At 38.2% G+C, this 21,415-nt stretch overlaps 1 protein-coding gene across 3 annotated transcripts in view; it reads right to left on the minus strand.

The window, feature by feature from the left end:
* Window positions 1–15,876, minus strand: part of Camsap2 (calmodulin regulated spectrin associated protein family member 2) — a 95,342-nt gene extending 79,466 nt beyond the window's left edge. For all 3 annotated transcript variants that reach the window (XM_063239895.1, XM_063239894.1, XM_013157985.2), the window contains exon 1: window positions 14,956–15,876. In XM_063239895.1, coding sequence (XP_063095965.1) covers window positions 14,956–15,094 — 139 coding nt within the window. In that variant the 5' untranslated portion in view covers window positions 15,095–15,876. The remainder of the gene's footprint in view (window positions 1–14,955) is intronic.
* Window positions 15,877–21,415: the final 5,539 nt, after the last annotated feature.

Genomic DNA, 21,415 nt, shown 5'->3' on the forward strand with positions numbered 1-21,415 from the left:
ATAATTCCATTATGAGATTTTTAAAAAGAAACATAATTATTTAGTAATTATTGTTCATGTCACAGAACTTAAGATTCATCCTAAAAATAACAGTATCCTTTTAACTATCAAGATTTTTGGATCTTACCATATAACCTAGAATGAAAGAAGAAAGATGCAAGTTTCTCTAAAGACACTGTTTATATTCTAAAAAGGGACTATAGAGTAAACCAAGTAGCAAAGTTCTGAGTCCAGAGCTTCTTGGGAAGTATTTCCACATGCAAAGTCAAAAGTACAAAAGGAACCATAAAAATCCTAAAAACGAATCTCAGTGAATAACCACACACGCAAACATTTAACCAAGACATGCACTAATACTGTTAGGTATCACTGAGAGGATAAAATCCTTTTCCCAAAATTTTTTACAGGTACCAAATCACGGAACTGACTGCCTGACTTACTTTGTTCCTTTGTCTCAAGGGCCCTGGTCTCTTCCCTTGCTTAGCCTACTAAAGTACTGACAGGGAGTTAGGAAAGAGCCATTTTCTAAAATCTGGTATTTAATACTATGGGATGCAAAAATCAGACATAGAAGGAAGTTTATTTCATAAAGATAAGGAAATGAAGTTTGAAGGCTGCAGTAAAAACAGGAAGTCAAAAACATGAGACTGCTAACGACACACAAAACTAGATAGGAATAAAAGGAGAGGGGTCAATGTGGAAAGCAAGGATGAGTGAGCGTGGGTTATGGGGCAAGCAGTGACAACATTAATTAAACAAAGGGAAATCAGCGGCAGCACCATTCTAGAATCAAGGTCATAAGCTCTGTTTAGACATGTGGCATTTACACAATAGCAAAAATACCTGAAAGGAAGTATCCAGTAAGTAGCAGGAGGTACAGGACTCAGTATCTGAGTGAAATAACGATTTGGGTTTTGGAGACATCTAAAAATATCTACCTTGTTTAATAATTAAAAGCAGCTTCCTTCCTTCATAGCTGCGTTACTCAGTAGCAAGACAGCCTTAAACTTAATATAGTTGAACTTCAGCAGTGCAAGCTGCAGAATATTGTGACAGTATTCATTTAAATTGTAGTATGTAGAAGTTACATAGTAGAAAAACTATAAAAGAAGTTAAAGATAATTATAAAATGTCTAAAAATTTTTTCATTTATCAATAAAATGACTCATATGGGTGATAGTATCTAAACACTAGTTGAGCAATGAAAAGTGAATGCATGTTGTGCTACAAATTTGTCTATCATATTTATATATCCACTTAATACTACTGTCACACACATTTTCTTTTTTTTCTGACTTTTTTGATGGTATTTATTCATTTGTATGTCTTTTTCTTTTGTATGTCTTTTCATTTGTATGTCTTTTTCATTTGTATGTCTACGTTAGTGTCTAAAGAACAGGAACATACTTTAGTAAGTATGTAGCATAAACTTGTTTGTTGAGTAAATCAAATTATGTGAACAACCATTGGAGCACCTAATTTATAAAAAGACAACAAATTTTAAAGTAGGTAAATTACCATTTTCAAAAAGCATCAAAAAATGAATGTATTTAACCATACCTAGCTGATAACAGAGCAAATAAGGTGAATAATAATTCATGCTATAGCATGTTCAATGAACCGAAAATAGAAAAGTAGCTGGAGGAAGGCAGAGAACTCTGTCTCGTAAGAATTAGAACCGAGGGGCTCCATAATCATCTGTGGTTAGAAATGTACATGAAAGAACTCTAGGGATCTTCCAGATTCTCTGTTTAAGGTCCACATCAACCGTGGCCACAATGTAACACTTGTGCTGGGTTATTCTCTGCACTAAGCAGTCATCCGCATTGGTTCCTTTATGGTCACACACATTTTTACACATGATCTTTATAGTATCTTGGTGAAATGGGCAAATCAGATAATTCACAGATAAGTAACAGGAACACACACATATTTACTAAGGATTTTCTATATTACAGGAACTGTCCTAAATGTGAATTCTGTCAACAATCCTGTCATCTTCACAGGACAACTCAGGAAAAGTTGTCTTGTGCAAGCACATAGCTAGTAAATGTAGAACTGGACTTCTAGACCATCCAGCTAAAACTCAAAGATAAGGTGTGCCAAGATCACAAGGTAGGGGTGAACAAAAGCTGAAGGGCTGTTTTCATTTTATTAAAACATACCACAAATTTACAATGTTAAATATGAAGTTTTAAAAAGACCTCAACACAAGAAAAACAGAAAGGATACACTGCAAATCAAAAAATGTTTCAAGAATATGATAAAAATAGGTTTTTTACCCCACCACCCAAGAATGCAAAACTCCATGTTAAATATTATACAACAGGTCACTTTAAAAACAAGTCTAAAGAAAAAAATCTTCAAAATGCCTTGTTTTACCAATGGTACACTACTGTTCCTTAAAACAATTTGAAATTGTGTCACATTTTTCAAAAAAATGAACTGAAACAGCATACCAATGAACAAACAGGCAAAAGGAATGGTAAGGTTCATTCTCTTCCTAACCTGCACAAAAGGTAAGAAACTAAGAATTATGGAGTGGCTGAGTGAAATGTCACTGCTAGAATTACAAAGGATGAGAGACAAGTTCTTCTGGTATACCTGGATTTAAGAATAACCTATCTTAAACATGTTATAAATTCTGACTAGTTTTAAGTTTTGAAACTGACATTCACCTGAAACACCTGAGGTACTGAGAGAGGGAGTAGAGAGTACTGCTCAATGCAAATTTCTTTAAAGCTGGATTAGTTACCAGTTGCGTCCATCACCTACCTAGTAAATGGTACAGATTTCTTTAAGACAGTGCAGGAGTAGAAGGTAGGAGGAAAATGCACTTCACAAATATTCCACAAAACTGTAAGAATATTGCCTTATTTTTCATATCTAAAAATTATTTGTAAAACACAGAACTTGTAAACTTTAAAAAACTGCAACTGAAAGTAAACCACAAATTCTAAACTTGAAATTAACTTAAAGTCATAAAAAGGGTCAATAACATGAAAAGAAACAATACCAATAATCAAAAAGTTAGAATTTGCCTATCAATATAGCAAACAAAAAATATGTTTTAAACATCTTGTTCACAAAGATGTACTAAAATGAATAATACCCTCCTACATGACCAGAGGGCAAAAACCATATCTATCTTTGTATGAGATGGATCCCCACACCTTGATTAGTGCCTGGTACATGGTAAATACTTGATAAATTTTGATAAATGAACAAAAGATGTTATTTAATTCATGGAATAACATGTAAATCTATGAGAACACCTGCTATAAATAAATAAATAAGCAAGAAAGCTAATTAGCTAGCCCTTTCTTCAGTAGAGAACCAACCAGTATATGGCGGGGAGGCAGCAAGAATTATTATTAAATACTAAAACAGCAGCAAAAGTTCAATCAAATGGGTACACTAAGCTATATCCTCACGAATTAGTTATTAATTAAAAGTGAAAAAAGAGCCATTTTACAGTGGGAAAAAGTGGCAGATACGACTTTAATCAAGTGATCAAAATAATCAGTATTGGACCAAACATGTGCCTTGACACAATTCACTGTGCAAACACACTTCTTCCATGGTAGTCTCGTATAATTTGAATCCAATCATCAAGCAATAGTAGACACATCCAAGTGTAGAAACTATAAAACAGCTGGCTCTCTCCCCCCAAAATCGAAGTGGCACCGTGTGCAGAGAAGCAACAGGCATTTCTGCTGGTGAGACAGGTGATGGCCAGGGGGTGGTAGGAGTACCAGTCATGAAAAGATACAGAGTAGTAAGCAACCAGTGGGAGTAGGAAGGAGTAAAAAAGAGAAGGAAGAAGAAAAGTGGCAAGGAAAGAAGAAAGTCAGACATGAGCTGGCCCTGAAAGCAGGAGCAGCAAGAGTTTGGGAGATGGACTCCGGGTTCTAGGTCTTCATGAGCTCTTGTCTGCAGACAAATTTTGCCCACTTTTATTCTCCTCATATTTGGACACTCCCAGAACCCATACCAGGATCTCAACATCATTAAAATCATTCAAACCAAAGTAGAGACATCTGCTGAATGTGTCCAATATTTCAAAGAGCTGACACACAGAAGTTGGCCCCTGAAGCTACCACAGGATTAATGAAGGTTGGTAAAAGCTAAGATAAAGCCCAAGAAAGGTATCTGATGTTCAATTCTACATGGAGCTCAGAGTACTTTATTTTCCAAAGTGTTAATATCATGAAAGACAAAGACAGGCTGAAAACTTATTCTAAAGGAGACGTAGAGACAACTGAATGCAATACATGATCTTGGACTGGATCCTGGAAGGGAAATAAAATAGCAATAATAGAGCTTATAACAATTGGCAAAATCTGAATACGGACTATTGATTAGATAATACATGCAAGTCAGATTTTGTTATTTTTCACTGTAGTTACGTAGGAGAATTATCTTTCATTTTAGGAGACACACATGAATAATTTAAGGGTAAGGGAGCACAAGATTCCTAATGCATTCTCAAATAGTTCAAAAAACATTATCTGTATTTGTGCATATTTATTTCTGTGTGTGTGTGTTTTGTGTGTGTGTGTAAAATGAATACATGTGCTTGTGGGGGAGGGAAGGAAAGAAAATGATAAAACAAATGGAACAAAATGTTGACAGTTGATAAATCTGGGTAAAGGATATTCCAGAGTTCTTGTATGTTCCAGTGTTCTTGTATGTACAATTCTTTTATGTTTGAAACTGTGTTGAAAAAGTTAAAAAAAAAACTCGAAATGCCTAAAATCAATCTTGTCCCCCAAACCTGATCATCTTCTAGAGCTCCATATATAAATGAACTATATCACCAGTCATCTAGCTGTACTAGCCTAAGTGTTCCTCTCCCTCAACCCCACTGCCATAAAACAGAATTCAGTCCACAGCCATCCCTACCTCCTGATCCCGACTCATAACTCTCTGATCCAGACAATCAGCACTTTTGCTTCAGTTACTGCATGTATTCCTAATTTTGTCTTACCACATTCATTCCTGTTCTCACTTCAAATCATTTTCTGCTATAGTAAAAATTTGCTTATTTCCCATAAGCAAATTTGATCATGAAACACACACCACCAATAACCCCACCACCAGTCTCCAAGAGTTTTCAATGACTTTTTGCTTCTCTAAGAATTAAAATCCTTCCTCTGCCAATTACATTCAATTCTTAGAATCCACATTCTCTTCTGCTATAGAGTCTTTGCACATTCATGTTTGGGAAGGTCTTTCTTCCTACTCTTTACACCCTTTCAGATTTCAGCAATTGAGTCAGTCTGTTCCAATTTTCCCTCAATAAAAAGAAAGAATACAGTATTTATCCTGCCTGTACTTTTAAGAATATTCATTTCTCTTAAACATGAAAAAATTTGTAGTTTGTAAAACATACGTGAGATGTTTTAAGATGGTTTAAGTATAGACAGGTAGCTAATAAACATAAAGTATATAAAGCACAGAACTGACATCATGTGTTAAGCAGTAGCTTATGTATATTGAACATAAAGAGATGGGGAAAAAAATCCCAGAAAGATACCTTGGTGTTCATGAGGTAATACAGTACTGAATATTCATGATACACAAATATATAAATTACTAAATATTTAGGATATAGGAAATGAGACTAGCCATGAGACTAATCAAAGGGCCCGTAAACACTTTTATCTGGAGTTAATTCAACCATCCACTGATGATACTCACTTTGGCCGAGGTGTCTTCTGCCTGGGAACAAAAATCCATGGCTATTCCTCAAGCTTCCTTGCCAGCTACAACTGTGGCAGGTGTGCTTGTCCCCTGTCTAAAAGAATACATGTGTGTCCCTCTGGGCTTCCTTCTGTAAGCTCAATAATGGTCTTGATGACCACATCATTTGTAAGAAAGGCTTGTGGCAGAAAGACATGCATACATGAACACTGTACCACAGTCTGGAATGCAGCCCGGCCCTCCTGCTTCTAGGCCTAAGTGTGTCACCTTACCCCATCTCTTTCCTCTTGCTTCTTGTAAATTGGTTTCAGTATTCTAGGCTTTTTGGCAAGCATTCTGTTTCATGACCTCTGGGACATTTTGTTAAAGATATGCTTGGAGGTTATTATCAAGCTAATTTCCCAAATAATAATGGGAAGTTTCTTTCTAAAGGACTATTCCAGCTTATAAATGAACAAATTATGACAGAGAGATAACCAAACATTAAAGGCATCTTATAGAGGCACAAATCATCTATAAATTATCCCAAAACAAACAAAAAACCCCAAAATGAATGCAATCAATCTTCTAAATATAACTATCAACTTATAAGAAATAGAGAAACTTGTTAAACAATACCATGGTTTGGACTATTATAAGTTTTGTAAGAGAAATACTCTGCTTTCTCTAACAAACTGCAAAGATAAAATGAGACAGAGCAGGAAGACTGTATATTTTTTTAAAAAATTAAAGAGACATATCAACCAATTGCAAAATATGACCCTTATACAGATTATAATCAGTAATAATGGTGATGAAACAAATGTTAATATTCATGCTATGGAGTAATGTGATAACAACAGTGTTGTGATGATGGCAGTGCCGTGTTTGTAATTTAAAAGGTAGTCTTTAACTTTCAGAGATACGTGTGCTGATATATTTTATGAATATAAAGTTATAATGTTTGGAATTTGCTTCAAATAATTGGCAGTTATAGGAAGTGTTTATAAATGAGCTAGGATTGGACTCAAATGACTGTGGGGGTTGAATGATGAATACATGAAAGTTTACTGTTTTTGTATGTATCTAACATACAATCTAATTAGTTTTGTTTAAAGAGAAAAATGGTAAGAGAAGAGTACAGAGCCTTCATGAAAGACCAGGCAAAAGTCCTGAACAGTGTACTACATGGTGTGAGACCAGGTACTACTACACAGTATGAGTGAAAAATACAGTGAAAGTTTAAATTTAAAAAAAAAAATTACCAAAAAAAGAAACATTGCCATTCATCTCTCTGAAAATACTTCCCTTGGCTTCAAACATAAATCCCATTGTTCTTGCCACTTTCTAAAGCAGTTCTGGAAGTCCTCTTCCACGTCTTTAGTTGTACTCAATGTCTTGAATCAATTCAAAATGTTTGCCTTTCATGGTCATTTTTTGACTTTGGGGAAGAGCTGGAAGTCACACTGCGCCAAATCTGGTGAATAAGGTATATGAGGACACACTGTAATCTTTTTATGAGCCTGCCTTTCCAATTGGATGGCACCTGGAAGCAGCATTCGCTGTATTTTTGATCACACCTCATAAAGACAGGAAGGAGAATTTTCAGAACTGCTTCAAAAAGTCACAAGAAAAATGAGATGAGCATACTCAAAGTGAGGAGGAATAGTCTGAGGAGGATTAAGATATGATAACTAATACAATCTCCCATACATTTTGATGACTTTTATATCTATCTCCCAATTCCTCTCCAAATATTATCAGCAAAGTTATCAATGACTCTGTGTTCTAAATCCACAGAATCTTTTTGAGGCCTGGTCTTGCCTAATCTTTCTTCTTCATTGTATCTTATACTCCTTCATGTGCAATGTTCGCTTCCTGAGTTTCTGAGACTCTACACTCTTCCTAGCTTTTAAATTACTTTCTTCCTCATGAAATACAAAATACTACCATTAACCGTAACACTTCCTAAGATCTCACCCTTCTTTCCACAGTCATCTAATCAGTAAGTCTTATCTTGGGGCTGGGGATTTAGCTCAGCGGCATAAACGCCTTCCTTGCAAGTGTGCGGTCGTGAGTTCGATCCCTGGTACCAATAAAAACAAAAAAGACAAAAAAAAAAGTCTTATCTTTTACATCTATCTACTTCTCTCCATGTTCACTGAGACCATCTAAATTCAAACTGCCATTATGTTTCCCAATTGAATTTCCCTTTCATAACATGGTCTTGCTCTAAACTACTTCCTATCCTGTATCCAAGACCGTTTAGTTTTAATTGTGGCAAAATATACATAACATAAAATGCACAATTTCAACTATTTTTAAGTGTACTCCAAGAGATATTTTAAAAAATGATCTGATGATGTCCCTTTGCATTAAAATAGAAGATGAGTAGTTCAGGTCCACGTAGGAAGGAGACTTCTCTTTTATTTTTATTTGTTTTTGTGGTGCTGGGGATGAACCCAGAAACTTCTCACTAACCTACATGCCCAGCTAAATTGCTAACTTACTCAGGCTGAGCTCAAACCTGCAATCCTCCTCCAGCTGCAGCTTGACAAGAGTGCTGAATTACAGGCATGTACCACCACGCCTAACTGAAAGATGTTTTTAACACAAAGAATCTTTGAAATAATTATTATAAATACATTACAAAATGAGTGTGATGGCCTGTGCCTGTAATCTCAGTTACTCAGAAGGCTGAAGCAGGAAAACTGTAAGTTAGAGCCCAGCCTGAACAACTCAGTGAAACCCTGTCCCAAAATTTTAAAAGGACTGGTGACATAGCTCAGTGGTAGTTTCCTGCATTTAATTCTTAGTATGCATGGAGATGAGGGAGTAACTTAAATATATATATTCTACTCCACAATGAGATACAGAATGCCCAACCTAACTGTGAGAATAAATTGGAACACTTTGTTAATTGTACAACTATAACCCACAGATCAGAGTGGCACGTAAGTGTTTACTACCATGACTATTTATTCAGCAAGGAGGTAAAGTAAGACAAATACTTCAAGAAAATGACCCAGAAAAGAAGTCAATAAATAGAGGAAGAAAAATCGGAAAGATATTACATGCATAATATTTCATTCAAATACCATTACTACACTTGTAATTTATTAATTAAAGTACAAATGGAAAACTAGATCCAATGAGGGAGAACAGAAAGCCTGAAAAGACAGACCAATGCAAAATATATTTCCTATTTTCCTATTTGATTCTACTAATCAAATAGAAACAGATGCTTTAAAAAAAAAAAGTTTTAGGTTTTGTAAAAAAATTGAAGGCTGACAAATTTCACACACTTGACTGGAAGCTTTTTATAATTTTTAAAAAAATGTTTTCACTGGGGCTGGAGATTTAGCTCAGCGGCATAAGCGCCTGCCTTGCAAGCAGGCAGTCGCGAGTTCGATCCCTGGTACCGATAGAAACAAAAAAGATCAAAATAAATAAATAAATTAAATAAATAATGTTTTCACTTCCAAAATTGTACTAAAAAAGTATAAAATAGAAGTATATAACAGAGGTTAAATCCAGAAAGCTTAGACTCAAATTGCTGTGCTATCATTAACGAGCTGGATGGCTTAACAGGAACAATTTGGTTAATCCTTCTGAACCGGTTTTCTCATTAAAAAAAAAAAAGGCAAATTATCATGTGCCCTAAATTTTATTTTCAACTTGACAAATTATGAAATCAAGATGTCTTATAATTGCTTTGTATTTTAATGTACAAATACCTTCGTAAATCAATGATGTGTCTTACAAGCTTTATAGCAATAATTCTTCTTAAACTGGGGTCCTTTTGCTCCCCAGAATATACCTGCAATGTGAGATGCTTCTTGTCACAACTGGGATGAGAACAGGGTAGGGAATAGTACAGGCATTCAGTGGATAGAAGCCAAAGAAAGATATTGCTAAAATTCTACAATGTGCAGGACAGCACCTGTGAACAAAGAATTATCCAGACAATGATTCTATAGTTAGGAAACTATGTTTTAGAGTTTTAGGAGAAATAATACCTATTAATGAGATTGTTCTTAAAATTAAAAGAAAAATGCATGTAGAATGCTCAGAATAGTACTGTAACTAGTACAAAGTCCGTGTTATTAGTAGTGATATAAATTAGTAACAGTTCTTTTTTTTTTCTAATCCAATACATTTATGATCATTTGCTTTTCTACTGAAAAATTCCAAATTCCTTAACCTGGCCTCACAAACTACTATATCCCAACTTACCTTTTAAGTAGGATTTCCCACTACTTCATTACATAAATTTCCTCAAATCTATCTAGTCTATATTACTTTTACTAACAAACCTGTGTGTCAGAGCCCATACCTCCACTCAGACAATTTCTTCCATTTACAATACTTTGAATTTGGCCTGACTCTTCAGGATCTAAATTCCAGTACACAGCTCTTCCTTCACAGACCATGGAAAGCCACAAGTGACCTCTTCACAGCATGCCTGCCTAACTAGTCTCCACCTGAACTGTTCCCTTCACACATATTTCCTGAACTCTACTATAGTTACACATTTATCATTATCTCCTTTACTACATTATAAACTTTTAAAACGGAGGCACTTCTTAAACCTACAACACTTGACACTGAGACCACTCTCCTTAAACTTTTTCCTTTTAGGACTTCAGTGTTCTTATGCTTTCTTAATTCTCTTTCCAACACTCTGAGTAATTTTAATTCTATCCCCTTTTCCTCAGCCCCTGCCCCCACTTTAAATATTCTATTCTAAATCTATCTCAAATTTCTTCTTTCTTTCTATAGTAATATGTACTTCCAATTCCAATTATAGTTATACACAGAGTACCAAATTATTATTTCTAGCCTCAACTTCTCAAACTGCAGACCTACATATATAGCTATCTATTTCATTGGATGTATCACACAAAACATGTGGCTGAAACATCAAAGTTTGTTTTCAAAATATTGCACTCCCATTCTAACTTGCTGCTCTATTTCTGTCAATTCATCAATTCATTCATCAATTCTCAGTTCATCCTCCATCACTACATCTCAGTCTCAGGTAACCTGATCTTCTCTAAAACCTCAGGTGACCTTATCCTCTTATTTTCTCTATTCATTTAAACCACTGCCCATGCATCCCAAATCTGGTCCTTTACAAACACTAAGGATTAAATCTCTGCAACACCTTTTCAGTCATTTGCTTCTTTTCCAGTCTTTCAACTACGATCCATACAGTATAGTGGTTAAGAGCACAGACTGAAGTCAGATTTCCCTGGTTCAGATCCCAGCTCCAGACACTGACCGGCTTTGGATGAGTTTCCAAACCAATGAGCCTCACTTTCCTCATGGCTAAAGGCAGAATGATTATATTTTTACCTCATAAGCCTGCTGTCAGAACTAAAATGAGGTACTATGTTAAAGTGCTTGACACACAATAACTGCCCAATAAATATTAGTAGAATTATTGTCATTTCCACTCTATTTCAAGCCTAATCATTACCTTTGCCCAGATTCCTGCAATATCCCAAACTGGTCTGGCTACCCTAAGCCTCTCTTAACCAACCACTACACTATCAACTGCTCTCACAAGCCTCACATAATGCATCAGAGGTAGCACCTGAGTCACATTTTGACAAGAGCTGTTAGGATATACAAAGAAATGTAACAAAGTGTATTTGTAATTGGAAATAATTTTATATCACTAAGTAGTACAGAAAGCAGAATGATAATCGATAAGGCTGAAACTATAAACATACTAGAAATTCAAGAATTTCAAACTCAAGAACTTAGTAAGGAAGAATGTTGCAGGAAGTTCTGTACCTACAATTTCCCTAAGGTATTTAATGGAGCAGAGCAGTTAAAAGCAAATTCAGTCACATTATTGCTTAAATGGGTTAAATTCTTCTTCTGCAATGTACTTGAAACAGCTGGAGTATATGTTTACTGCTAGAAATTCAGCTAAACAAACTTTTTCTTCATTTGATCAAAATTGTAGCTGCATTCATCCACAAAATTAAGACTTTGGCTATTTGGATATTTTTAGGGCAAACAGAAGAACATTATTCAAAGCTATTGATATAAGACTTCAAATTAAATAAATATTCCATTTCTGCCTTCTAGGTGTTAACAATGCTAAATGTTTTATTTTTTACAATTCAATTACTTCATTCTTTAATAACTTTTTCAATACATGGTTCTGAAACTAGTTTTTAGATGTTAAATTTAGTTTACTAGAAGACAAAACAAAACTCTGTGCATCACTGTTAAAAGAGATTTTTAGTAAATCACACTTGAAAACTTTTAAAATAAAGGTTTCAGCTGGGTGTGGTTATAGTTGGCTAACTCTGAAATATTTGTCTACTCACCTTTTCAGCATAAATGTAGCAAATGAATCAAAAATTAAAATCAAATTCTATTAATGCTATAAATTTATGTATTAAAAGATGATTAAAAAAGAAGTGTGCAAGCACAGCATTTTGGGGGTGTAACTGTTGAGACAGGTTCTCACAAAATAGCCTAGACTAGACTTGAACTTGCACTTCTATGGCAACATGTTAGGTTACATTCTTAATAATATAATAATTCCTTGTTATAAAATCACTTTATTTAATTAATTCTTCTTTTAAAAATTTATTTAGTTTATTTATTTTTTTGAGACAGGGTCTCACTCTGTAGTTCAGGCTAACTGAACTATAAAGATCATTATGATCATTATGTAGATCAGGCCGGCCTTGAACCCACTGAAATCTTCCTGGTTTAGCCTCCCAAGTGCTGGGATTACAGAGGTGCACCACCATGCCCAGCTCTCAAGTCACTTTCTTCCTTTTTTGCTTTTTTTTTTTTTTTTTTTTGCTGTTCTAAGACAAGGTCACTCTATGAAGTTCAGGATGGCCCTGACCTCATTAAGTAGCCCAGGGTGGCCTCAAACTCGTGATCGTCTTGCCTCAGCCTCCAGAGTCAAATTCACTTTCTTAAAGTCTCCTAAAATTGGTTTTATCCAAATTTGTATATGATCTTTTCATCTATTCCAACTGTTACCACGACAAATGCAACTAAGTACCTACTATATTCATCTAAAACATCTGAAAGTGAATTAAGAATTGTTCAACCATTTAAAAAAAAGTTATGTGCACATTTTTTACACTTGCAGATTAAAGGTTACTCTGAAGAATAGTGAAGAGTAAAAAGCAAAGAGTCATGAAGACCTGAAGCACTACGTAGTATATACCAAGGGACAGTTGTTTAATAATATGCAAATTAATCTCTCAGCTTGTTGCTTCATCTGCAAAACAAAGAATAAATGATCTATGTATTTAGAATTCTGAGTATATAACAGGCATGTCCCACCTTCACTAATATACTCTTTGCAGGCAGACCTCAAATTAAATCAATCTCTACCATTTACTACAGTGCTACAGTGGGAATGCTGTTTAACTGCAATTCTCCTGTTTAAATGAGGCATACACTATCCACATAGCTGAGTTGTGAAGTCCAAATGTACAACTTAATACAAAGCATCTAGCAGAGAGCCTGACAAGTAGGATTCCATTGATACTATGTTTTTTTCACCTCCTTTCTTCTTAAGTGTGTTCAATGTGTGATTACCGAGTGGTCCAGACTTTGGCCTGACACATATCCAGAAAGTAGGCCATTTTCCAGTTGGAAGTCTTTGTGAATACACAGCAAAATTCTGATACCTGTATTATAGGTATCTCCTCTCTTTCAAGTGGAAAGGCAAACGTTTTTCTCATTCTTTGCCTTCCATTTCATACATACCACTTTTCCACATAGGTTACTATATCAATTTCAGTCCTTTCTACATAGTCTTCATTTATCCTCCAAATGGATACTATATTTAGTTTCTCCTTAAATTAAAAGCCAAAATACATTATTTCCATTGCTTTTCTCTGTAGGGAACTTTAAAAAAAAAAAAAACAGTAATACAGTGCTCCACACGTTATACTCTAGATTTTTAATTCCAAAGAAATCTTTAAAATTTAAGTTTTTTCAAAGAGATTATATTTATCCCCCATACTAGTACAATGCCAAAGCATGAAAATTTGAATAAAATTAAGGCTGTCATAAACACAAAATTACACCCAAGAAAAGTTTCTCCCAAAACTAACTCAAATAATTTTCCAAACCCTGAAAGTCACACAAGTTTTGGAAACACTCAGCTGTGTATATTAAAGAGTAAATTTGAATTAAGCTATTTACTCATGTTTTCACTATCCCTGTCCAAAACAAAAACCTGTATTTAACATCCACAGAAAGGTCTGTAAACACTAAGTAACTTCTCAATAAATACTTTATGTATCCAAAGTTTATTAGCTAAGAAAAAGAAATCTTGCAAAATTACTCTTTAAAGTCATCAGACTAAATTACAGGAGGGTCTTCCAACGGAAAGCCAGCTCTCTTATTAATTTTTTAAGCATTCCACAACATGGGCTCCAAAAGCAACAGCTAAGGAATTACAAGAGGCCTTTTTCCTGTTATTCCGCAAAGCCTGGGTCATGGAAGTAGTGTTTAATTGTCACTGTCTTACAGAACTTCTGTGTCAATAGCACATGCCCTTATGCTTCTACAAAATTTTCCCAAAGGAGGATGTTTTGTTTCACTTAATTTATAAAGTCAAAATACATGTGGAGAGCGGAATACGCCTTACTGATAATACAAAAGGCAAATAGCACTCATAGTCAGCAAACTAAACACCGATTATAATAAATGATTTATAACCACCTGAAATGTGTACGGAGAGCTGACACAGGCGCAAAAGATGACAACAAAAATTAACACTACCCTTTGACACAGCTACTTTCCATTTGATGGGTTGGGAATAGCAGCCACCATTACAAATGTCAGAATCAATACAGCACTATGTACTTGTCCGTCAACCAATAATAAAAAACTCAGATTTCTTGGTATTATGACCGAATACTAATTATGGACGAAGGGGAAATGTATGCAGAACAGTGAGGAAAATACCACAAATTAAAACCACTCTGTAAAAACATGTCAAATTCCTCACAGAATAAAAGAACCCTTCTGCCATCCAACAAAAGATATCTGGCCAAATTCACCCAGACCACGCGCGGGGGAGGGGGTCTTCACGGATGCCCGGACCTGCTTTCTTTCATTTCTCCCTTTTTCACCCTCGTCCTAGTCTCCTTTCATCTCCCCGAACCCGTACGGGAAGACGCACAGGGAGGGGGGATTCGAGAATCTGGAAACAAAAACCGGGATGTGAACACCATCCGGAGGAAGAGGGCAGGGAGACCCACCACTTACCTGTCCCAAAGGCTTTGGCCACCAGCCAGGCCAGATTGCAGGCGATTTTGGCCCTGGAGAAATCGTAGTGGTCGAAGGGCTTGATGGCCGGCACGATGAAGGTCTTTCTCATCTCCCTGGGGTCCGCAGCATCCCCCATCTTTCACGGCGGCTCCTCGGGATGTCTAGGCTCTAACCTTCACATGCTGCGGCCTCGTCGTGGGGAGGGCCAGAAAGGCGAGCTCCCAGCATCGGGGCCGGGCGAGGCCGCAGGGCGCCCGCCGACCGACCGAGCGGGCAGCAGCTCAGCAGCGCGCGCCGCGAGCCCGCCGCCTCCCGCGGGACCTGCTGCCCCCGGGCACCGGAATGTGGCGGCGCCGTGTCCGCGCGTCCGTCTGTCCCTCCGTCCGTCTGCCCCGCGAGCGCGCGTGTTAGCGAGGCCGCCTCCCCTTTGTCTCGGTTTAGTCACACGGGCTTGGGGGAGGGTGGAGGCTGGAAGGGCCCGGAATTTTAAGGCGCGCGGGAGGGGGGGGAGTCTTTAACAATCACGTTGTGGAAAATGTCCCCGCCATGGCGATGCCCGCACGCCCAGTCTCCCTCCCCTCGCCCGCCTCGCCTCCGAGCCGGGGACGCCCTGCGGCCTCGCGCGGGTGGGCGGAGGGTCGCGCAGGGCGCGGGGCGCGCGCGAGGCCGGGTGATCCACCCAGCGCAGCAGGGCCGGCGGCCGCGGGGGACCCAGCCGGGTAAAATGTCAAAATCACTGCAGCGCCCAGGCCGCCGCCGGCCCGTCCCCGCCTCTGCGCTCCCCTCACGTCGCGGCCGCCTCCTCTCCTCCTCCGGCCGCCGTCGCCTCCCGGCTCTTCCTCCCTGCGGACAGCAAAGGCGGTGGCCTGGCAGAGGCCGCAAATCTCAAACTCTCGGAGCCTGCCTTCCCCTGAATTTTTTTTTTTTTTTTTGCTGCCCCCCCCCCCACGCACACACTGTTGACGCCCCGCTGGGTTGTTCCCTCCCTCAGCCGCCGCCGCTCCCGCCGCCGCCGCCGCCGCCGCCGCTGCGGTTTTCCGGCTGCGGCACTAGATGGAGAGCAGATGCGGAGACTGAGCATGCGCAAAGAGCCGGCGCGGCCCCCGCCCATGCTCTCCTTCCCTCCACCTTCAAAATCCCGGCCCGCGCACTGAGCATGCGCATCCTCTCCTGGCCAGCTCCCGGGCTCCTTGCGGTTGCCTCTTAATCATCGCTTAGGAGTGAGTGTTTGCTTGAGTAGGAATCATCTGGCTTGGGCTGCTGCTGTTTGCCCTGCGAAAGAGAGAAGGAAGAGAAGAGACAAAGACCTAGGAATGAGCTTTATATTCTAGTTACACAGTGGTTCAGCCAAGAAAACGGATCCTTATTTAAAATGCTTATTATGGGACATAAATGGTGCTACGAATTTGACCTTCACGATCCTGTTTAGACCTCACAAATGTTATCTCAGGCTGATCATGAAATTACAAAGAGGTGAATTAAGTCATCCATGAGCCTTAACACCAGGGGAGAGAGCAGGCACCGGGATGGGTCATGCCTGAAGACTCTGAATCTATGTTTAATTTTGTGATACTAAGATACCTTCTTAACTTGATTGTCCACACTTAAAGTTTCTAAGAGACAGGGCTATATCGACAAATGCCACTCTGTTCCCTCAGAAAAAGAACACAAATCCTTTCACAAAGCAAACCGACACCCATTATGATGGACATTTACAAATCTTCATAGCTAAATTTTGTTGAATCCTCCATCTTCCCAAATGGGCATGCTTTCTCAGACCTCTGTATCTTTGTTCAATATGGCCCCTCTGTTGAATTGGTTTACTCCTCTGCCTTCAAGCCTCTTCACAGTAGCCACTCCCTCTAGGAAGCCTTCCCTGATTGCTACTGATGATTTCCTGTTTCCGTCCATGATTTCCTGTTTCAGTCTGTCATAGAGGTGCTGTTCCATGAGCTTTCAGATGTTACTTAAGGTATAACACTTGTCAGGTTGTAGGCCAGTTGTTTCTGATGGCCTACATTGATGACATAATGGCGAGGTTTATACCTCCTGTATCTATATGGTACCCAGCCTACAATAGTTGTTCATTTAATGTTTAGCTACAAAGGGTGAGTGTTGTAGTAGTCCATGTATATTGAGCTTAACTATTGAACTTAACTAATTCTTCATGTTTTTTTAACGCATTAATCTGAATTATAAAATCCTGTATGATCTTCCCATGTTAGAGAGGAGAAAACTAAGGCTCAGATAAAAATTTACATTACCCCATATTGTCCAACTAGTTCAGACACGCCCATGATTTGAACACACAACTATCTTATCCAGAGCCTATACTTTGTACTACTAGGTCCTCCCTATTATAATCATCAGCCCTTAAGACAGAAGCAAGATAATGAAGCATGAGGGGAGGGACTCTGGACCCTATCTGAAACAACAATTCCTGCAGGAAACTTGCCCTTCTTGATCCCTGCAAACCTTCCTCTCTGATCTTGGTAAGGTGCTACAGATAAGCTTTCAACCTGGAACAAGAAAAAAATGTCAGTAAGATAATACTATATCTCAGAGTTGTGGTCTGTGGCAGGTATAATTTCTTCTACTAAACTGAATATTAGTAAATTGAATATTCTACTAAATTGAATATTAGTAAACTTTTTCTCACGGGCAAGGCCCTTTGCTAGATCATGTGGCAATAATAAAATCAACATATAGATAATAGCTCTTGAAGTATGTTCATATAACTAATTTCCATATCCATAGCTACAGTCTTATTATCTCCCAATTCTAAAAGTAGAACTGAGGACCTTAGAGATTAGTGGCTAAGATTGTATGATTGAATCTGAGCCTAGTTTCAAATTCAAGAACAGATCTTCTGACTCCACTCATCAAGCACCCATCCCGGTGCCTGCTCTCTCCCCAAATTATAGAGTCCAACATATATACAAGTGAATAATAGCACAATATAAAAGTACAAAGAGAACATACAGATGGAGGGATTGGGAAAATTTCTTGAAGACTTCTATTTAATGTTCTTAAATCCAATTTGCACTTACCTGTAGAGCACACAAAGCAGGTAAAAGAATCCTATACCCTAGAAAAGCTGAAGAATAATACTGAAGTAATTTGCCAGTCAGCATAAGAATCCTCAAGCAAAAGGATTTTCAAAGCAGAAAACCATGCCTAGTGACCTTTGTGCTGAGTATGATCTAGCATGGTGCTTTGCTTAGCGTGAGTGTAGAGTAAATGCTTGTTGAATTTCATTGAAAACTATTTCAACCTAAATAAATAAAATGAGGAAAAGAAGGAAATAAAGACAGTTGTTTCAACTTGTCTCTTGATTCAGTTGTGATGTGTCAGTAGGGATGGCATTTCTATAACCCCAATTGAGTCAGAGTGTGTTTAGGAATGGAGAAAAAAAGTACCTAAACAATGAGCAGCTTTTACTCTCAGGGAGGCTGTGAAACAACTCGGGGGTCATTGTAGGAGGCTATTATTAACCGGGAAACACCCTGAGTACAAAAGAAGAAGGATTCATTTTCAGGGAGACAGACACTGTAATAAGGTGTTCTTTGTGACACCTTAAGAATGATTCTTTTAAAACCTGGAAATCTCTGTAGACTATCACTGTCATAAAGAAGCACTCTCTACTGCCTCCTTAAGACAGCCGACTTTGTTCAAAACAAAAACCGTGATTCTTTGGACCTGAGTGTCCAGCTACATGGCCTAGAGGCTCAGTCCATTTGGCAGCAGCTACACTTGCTCCACTACCTTCCTCTTTCTGTGTTAAACGTTTCACTCCTTTTTTCTGGAAACCCCAAAATACAAAGCAGACTTCCTTCTTATGGCCATTCTAAATTGCTGTCTTTGGATGGATCCATAAATTTATTAATTTACTTATCATCCATGATTGATGGAGCACCCAGTGCTGAGGATGCCATGACAAATGAGTGTTATGATTTGGATCTTAAATGTCCCACCAAGCCTCATACGTTGAAGGCTTTGTCTCCAGCCAAGCTATATTAGTACTATTGAGGGATTATGGAATCTTCGGAAGGCGGTGGAAACTTTTGAAGTGGGACTTACTTTAAAGAAGTTGGGGCATGGGAGTATGTCCTTGAAAGATATATGGGGATCCTGACCCCTTCTTCTTCACTTCCTAGCCACCATGAGGTGATTAGCTTTGCTCCATTCCAGTGGTACCTTGATTCATGAATGCTTTTGTTTGCAATTTGGTTTGCAAACAGAAACATTTGGCAAAATTTTGTTTTTGTTTGCAAACTCCACATTGGGTGATAAACATGACCACAGCCACCTTTCTCACACAAACACAAGCATGGCCATCTTTTCTAAAATCATAGACCAAGTTAAGTTTGTGAACCAAGGTACCACTGTAGTATTCCCTGACATGATGTTCTACCCACTACATATCAAAGTGATGGGCCCAAGTAACCATAGACTGAACCCTCTGAAGCTGTGAGCCTAAATAGATCTTTCCTTCATTTAAGTTAATTTTTCAGGTATTTTGCTGCAGTCACCGAAAGCTAACACAACAGGACAGCTGAAGAACCAAATTCTTAGAAACTTAGAGCCTCTGTGGCCTGAGAGGCCCAGCTCTAATTCATTCCTATGGCTGTATCTCCAATGGCGTAGAAGCCCTGATACTGTACCCTGTGTACCCCCTCAAAAGAAGAAAAAACTAAACCATGAAGCACTCACATTATTTCTTTTAAATAGGATGTATGTATCCATATGCTACCATTCACTTGCAGCTAATTACACTAAAAGTTACTAAAGTTTACTGAGTATTTGCTATGTACAAGGCTGTGTTCTATATATATTATCTTACTTAATCCTCATCCCAGCCTTGTTAGTTTCCTCATTTGGGGGAAGGAGAAACCAGAAGGCAGAGAAGTTAAGCAAAGACCTTGTTATTTTAAAACTCGAGGACTTAGAATAAGTGAACTTTTTATCAACCAGGTTAAGAATGGAGACTTGAAATCTAGCTCAGTAATACAGTGTACACTTAGTATGCCACAAAGCTCTGGCTTTAATCCCCAGCACAAAAACAAACAACCAAACAAACAAAAAGATCTCAGGGTAGCAAATGGGGGAGTGCTTAGTTAACTAACCACAATGGGAGCTTAGTTAGCTGGAACCTCACACTGTCAAACTATTATGAGATAGAAGAGTCTGTGCTGTGTATCTGACAATCTGTCATTTCTAGACACAGTGTGACTTTCATCTGAATAGTGAACAGATTTTTATGAGTTACCTCATCAACTTTCACAACAATTCCTGTAGAGTCTGTGTGGTTTGATGCCAAAATGTGTCTGGAACTGCTAAAACATGGAGAGGCAACATAAATTCTTGAAGTCAATGTCTACACTGAACGACAAACCTGGCCCTTTCCCAGATTTCTAAAACATTTTCCTTTATATATTTCCTGCTCAAATGAAGCTTGTTTAGCTCCCAAGAATGGATAAAGCTTCCATTGTTTTTAAACAACATTAAAGGCAGGTAGAGGTGTCAGAAGGTAATAGAAAGAGCACTAGGCCTGGAATAAAGACTTGAGGTAGTGCTATTCTTTGTTTCTGCCATGGAATTTCAAAGAAGTTATTTAAGATTTCCACTGCTGTAATTTGAGGAGGAGCCAGCAACTTCTAAGTTACTTCCAATGCCAACAGTCTGTAACAGGAAGATAGCATCTATATATTTTACCAGATTGTAACTGACATTTAAGTCAGTCAGGGGCTTACATTCAGGATTTAAATCTTTACAACAGGGATTACTTCTTTATTTCCAGAAATGCCTTGGGATAGGGATTAGACAGAAAGGCTAGGGGAGGTCTACAGGGCAGGAAATTAAATCCTTCAGGGGATTGAAAGGGGAAAGGTTTATTTTGGCTCACAGTTTAGAGGTTTCAGTCCATAGTTGGCAGTGTCTAAAGGACGGCAGCACGGCAAAGACATGACTTATGGCATGGTGTGAAGGTAGTTGTGCAGAAGAGACGAACCCTTGAGGCCACACCCACAATAACTCACCTCTTTCAACCAGGTCCCACCTCTTGATACTAAGTTGGCTAACAGTGGACAAGCCATTGATAATTATCACTGGCCCATGATCCAGTCACCTCCAAAAAGCCTCATCCATGAGCACATGAGGCTTTGGGCAAAAGGAATTTCCAGATAGACACCACAACACATACACAAGAAACTACATCAGTAGTTGAAAGAAGAAACCTTGTTTAAAAATATGTATACAGGAGCTCCAGGGATACAATCAGTTAGTGTGTGGTACTTACAAAAATATAGATATATGCATGCTTTTGATTATTGTTTCTATTTATTTAAAATATAAATAATAACTTCTTTAAACTGCCATTTTCTCTTTCCTGGTACTGTTGCTTCTGCTCTCACTACAGGGCCTTGTGACTCAGGTTCCTGCTCCTCTGGCCTCAGTG

This window comes from Cavia porcellus, unplaced genomic scaffold (assembly GCF_034190915.1).
Source record: "Cavia porcellus strain 051 isolate PalLab524CR breed Dunkin Hartley unplaced genomic scaffold, mCavPor4.1 scaffold_29, whole genome shotgun sequence".
NCBI classification, from domain to species: domain Eukaryota; kingdom Metazoa; phylum Chordata; class Mammalia; order Rodentia; family Caviidae; genus Cavia; species Cavia porcellus.